The sequence below is a fragment of the Atta colombica genome, unplaced genomic scaffold (genome assembly GCF_001594045.1).
Source record: "Atta colombica isolate Treedump-2 unplaced genomic scaffold, Acol1.0 scaffold236, whole genome shotgun sequence".
Lineage (NCBI taxonomy): Eukaryota > Metazoa > Arthropoda > Insecta > Hymenoptera > Formicidae > Atta > Atta colombica.
Genome location: NW_017259334.1, coordinates 119156 through 121900, shown reverse-complemented (window position 1 = coordinate 121900; position 2745 = coordinate 119156). Strand labels below are relative to the sequence as shown.

The window sequence follows — 2745 nt, the reverse complement described above, 5'->3', positions numbered from 1 at the left end:
ATATATATTTTAATAAATTATTATATAAAATTATTTTATTTTAATGTGCAATTTTTTTAAGAAATTTTTCTTACATACTTTCGTTGGTTCGAATGAAGGCAAAAACGATCGTCGCGTTGGTCTTTTACAATGGAAATCGCCGTTCATTGTTAATCGTGGCATATCCGCGTTTTTATCGCGATTGAGTCACGCAATAAAAAGCAGCGCTGTTTTCCCGCACTCGCCTAACACTCGGAAAATAGGTTGCCTTCGATGAGGCAGTGCGAATGGATTAAGTAATCATAAATTACCTTCTGGCTATAATTTCCGGCGGCGGAGACGCGAGATGCATCGTGAAAGCACAGGTACAAATGAATCACAGTCCGTGACTTACGCGCGAGGTCAGTTTAAAACTTCTCTGTCCCCCCTCCCCTCCTCCCACCCCAGTTCGTATTGATCGCTTGGGAAAACTTCTTTCGCACGAACGCTGCTTACGATATCTGACTGTGGTAAATATGTAAAACACGTCGCTTTGCGATTTTTTTCCAAATAAAGATCGTATTTTAAGGTAGAAGCATTCTCGTTTATCTTCGGGTAGATAGATATGTACACGCTTCGCGTGTTCGATTACAAATGAAGCGCAACAATAATAGATTGAGGAGGAACAAATTTGCACAGCTATACGACGTATAGTGTTATTTATTATTTCTGTTGCAGGTCGCTGGTCATCCTCGTAACAATTTAATGACCGAGAACACGTTCATAACCGTGGAACGATTAGGCGATGATGAAGTTTGGATACCAGTAGCCACGGATGCCGATTGGGAGACCAAGTACGTGTATCAAATTGCATTATTGCGTACAACCATTTTGATGTATCTATATATCGATATAATTAGACAAATGTTAGAATACGAAATGCCATTCTTTCTTTTAACTTCTAGCTATGGCTCATTTTTTACCTTTCATAGCGTAATAAATCATAATGGAACATATGTGGGTTTTTAGATTTCAATGGAAACGAACTTCTGTGATACTAGGGTCGAGTCAGATGACCATTACGTGGAAAATCCCGCAGGATATTAAACTGGGCGAGTATCGCATAAGACATAATGGTTATTATCGCTATGTCCTTGGCGGCGTATATCCTTACTACGGTGTTACCAATCATTTTCAGGTAAGTTTTGGTGTATCGTCTCGTAAATATATTTGTTTAATGTTATAAGTATAGTGAATGCAAAAATACTATATAGGAAACATTTTTTTATATCAAAACTTTATATAGAAATTTATACTTGTAAAAAATAAATATTAATTTGCAATTTTATTCAATGAGTACATTCCCTCTTAATATAAACAAAAGAACTTCATGTTCATGATCTTACAAGTTGTAAGTTAAATCTTATTTCAACTATATGAATATTTTTTTGTGCGTTTAAATATAATTTAATTTTTTAGCTTTGTTTATTTTAAAAATAACATATTTTAATCATTATATGTCTGTTTAGGTAGAATAATTTTAATAAGTGCAAAATTTATTCATTTATTGTTAAAAAATTGGTAATTAAATTGCTTATTTTAAAAAAATAAGGCTTTCTTTAAAAAGATCTTTTGTGTGTACTAATACTTTTGCTCTCACTGTATTAATACTTTTGCTCTCACTGACTTAAAGAACGAAATACAAAGCTTTAATAAATAAATAGTTCTGTATTTTTTATATGTTTAATGAAATATTTCAATCAAATCTTATTATAATACCGATTATTACATAAGTAATCGCGTGCTTATACAAATTTAATTATACTTATCATCATGATTACAGGTGAAAGTTCCTGCACCGAATATACGTCAACGTTATTATGGATGACACTTGACGCCTTTCTTCTTCTATCTTGTATTTCGAACTAGGAAATTATTACGCTTATTTCATAGTTAAATTAAATCTGTCTTATGTTTGTTTTACGTGTAAATAGATATTCTACTAGAGAATAAATGATAGCAAAAGAACGTGGATGAGATGATAGTTTTTATTTGGAAAATGTTGCACACAAGTTTACAATTAATTGTTTACTCCTTTTCTAAATAGGTTTATTTCCTCATAATTAATAATGTTCAATGATATCTGTTGAGATTTTTTAAATTATAGTTTCAATATCCATTATAACAATTATAAGGTGCAATATATAACATAATATAATAATAAATAATTTGCCTAACTAACAAAGAGACTCAGACATGCATTTCATGGATTTTGATCAGCCTTTATTCGATTATTTTGAGGCACTAAAAATAATCCCTATAAAGTCGTAGAGCCTATTTGCTATTTTTCGAAAGAATTGCAATTTTAAGTCATGATGATGGCTCGTTTTCGGATCTAGGGAATCGATAGATATGGAAATAGTAGATAATTTTTACGTTTACTAAGTTGAAAATGAGAACTCTAAGTTTGAATATTTGAAAATTGACAATTATGCATAACTTTTTCAATATTTTGTTTTACTTTGAAACGCTATAGCTCGAAACATTATTAAACAAAGCTTAACGAAAATATACATTAAAATATACATTAAAATATACATAAAATTTTCTAAGTTTTAAAGTGATTTTTTTAAAAATAGATGTGATAATAATATCAATTAAACTTTTCGCGGATAAAAATTCATTTTTACAAAATATTTTTAACTTCAATTATAAAGTTTACAGAAAAAAAGGAATAAAAAAATTTTATTATCTTCTCGAGTCGCGTAAATTATTTATCAAATATTT

General features: G+C 30.1%; 1 protein-coding gene across 1 annotated transcript in view; it reads left to right on the top strand.

The window, feature by feature from the left end:
• LOC108688618 (neutral ceramidase) overlaps window positions 1–1989 on the top strand; it is a 9876-nt gene extending 7887 nt beyond the window's left edge. The window contains exons 6-8 of the mRNA XM_018194950.1: window positions 697–812; window positions 988–1156; window positions 1802–1989. Coding sequence (XP_018050439.1) covers window positions 697–812; window positions 988–1156; window positions 1802–1846 — 330 coding nt within the window. The 3' untranslated portion in view covers window positions 1847–1989. The remainder of the gene's footprint in view (window positions 1–696; window positions 813–987; window positions 1157–1801) is intronic.
• The last annotated feature ends 756 nt before the right edge of the window (window positions 1990–2745 follow it).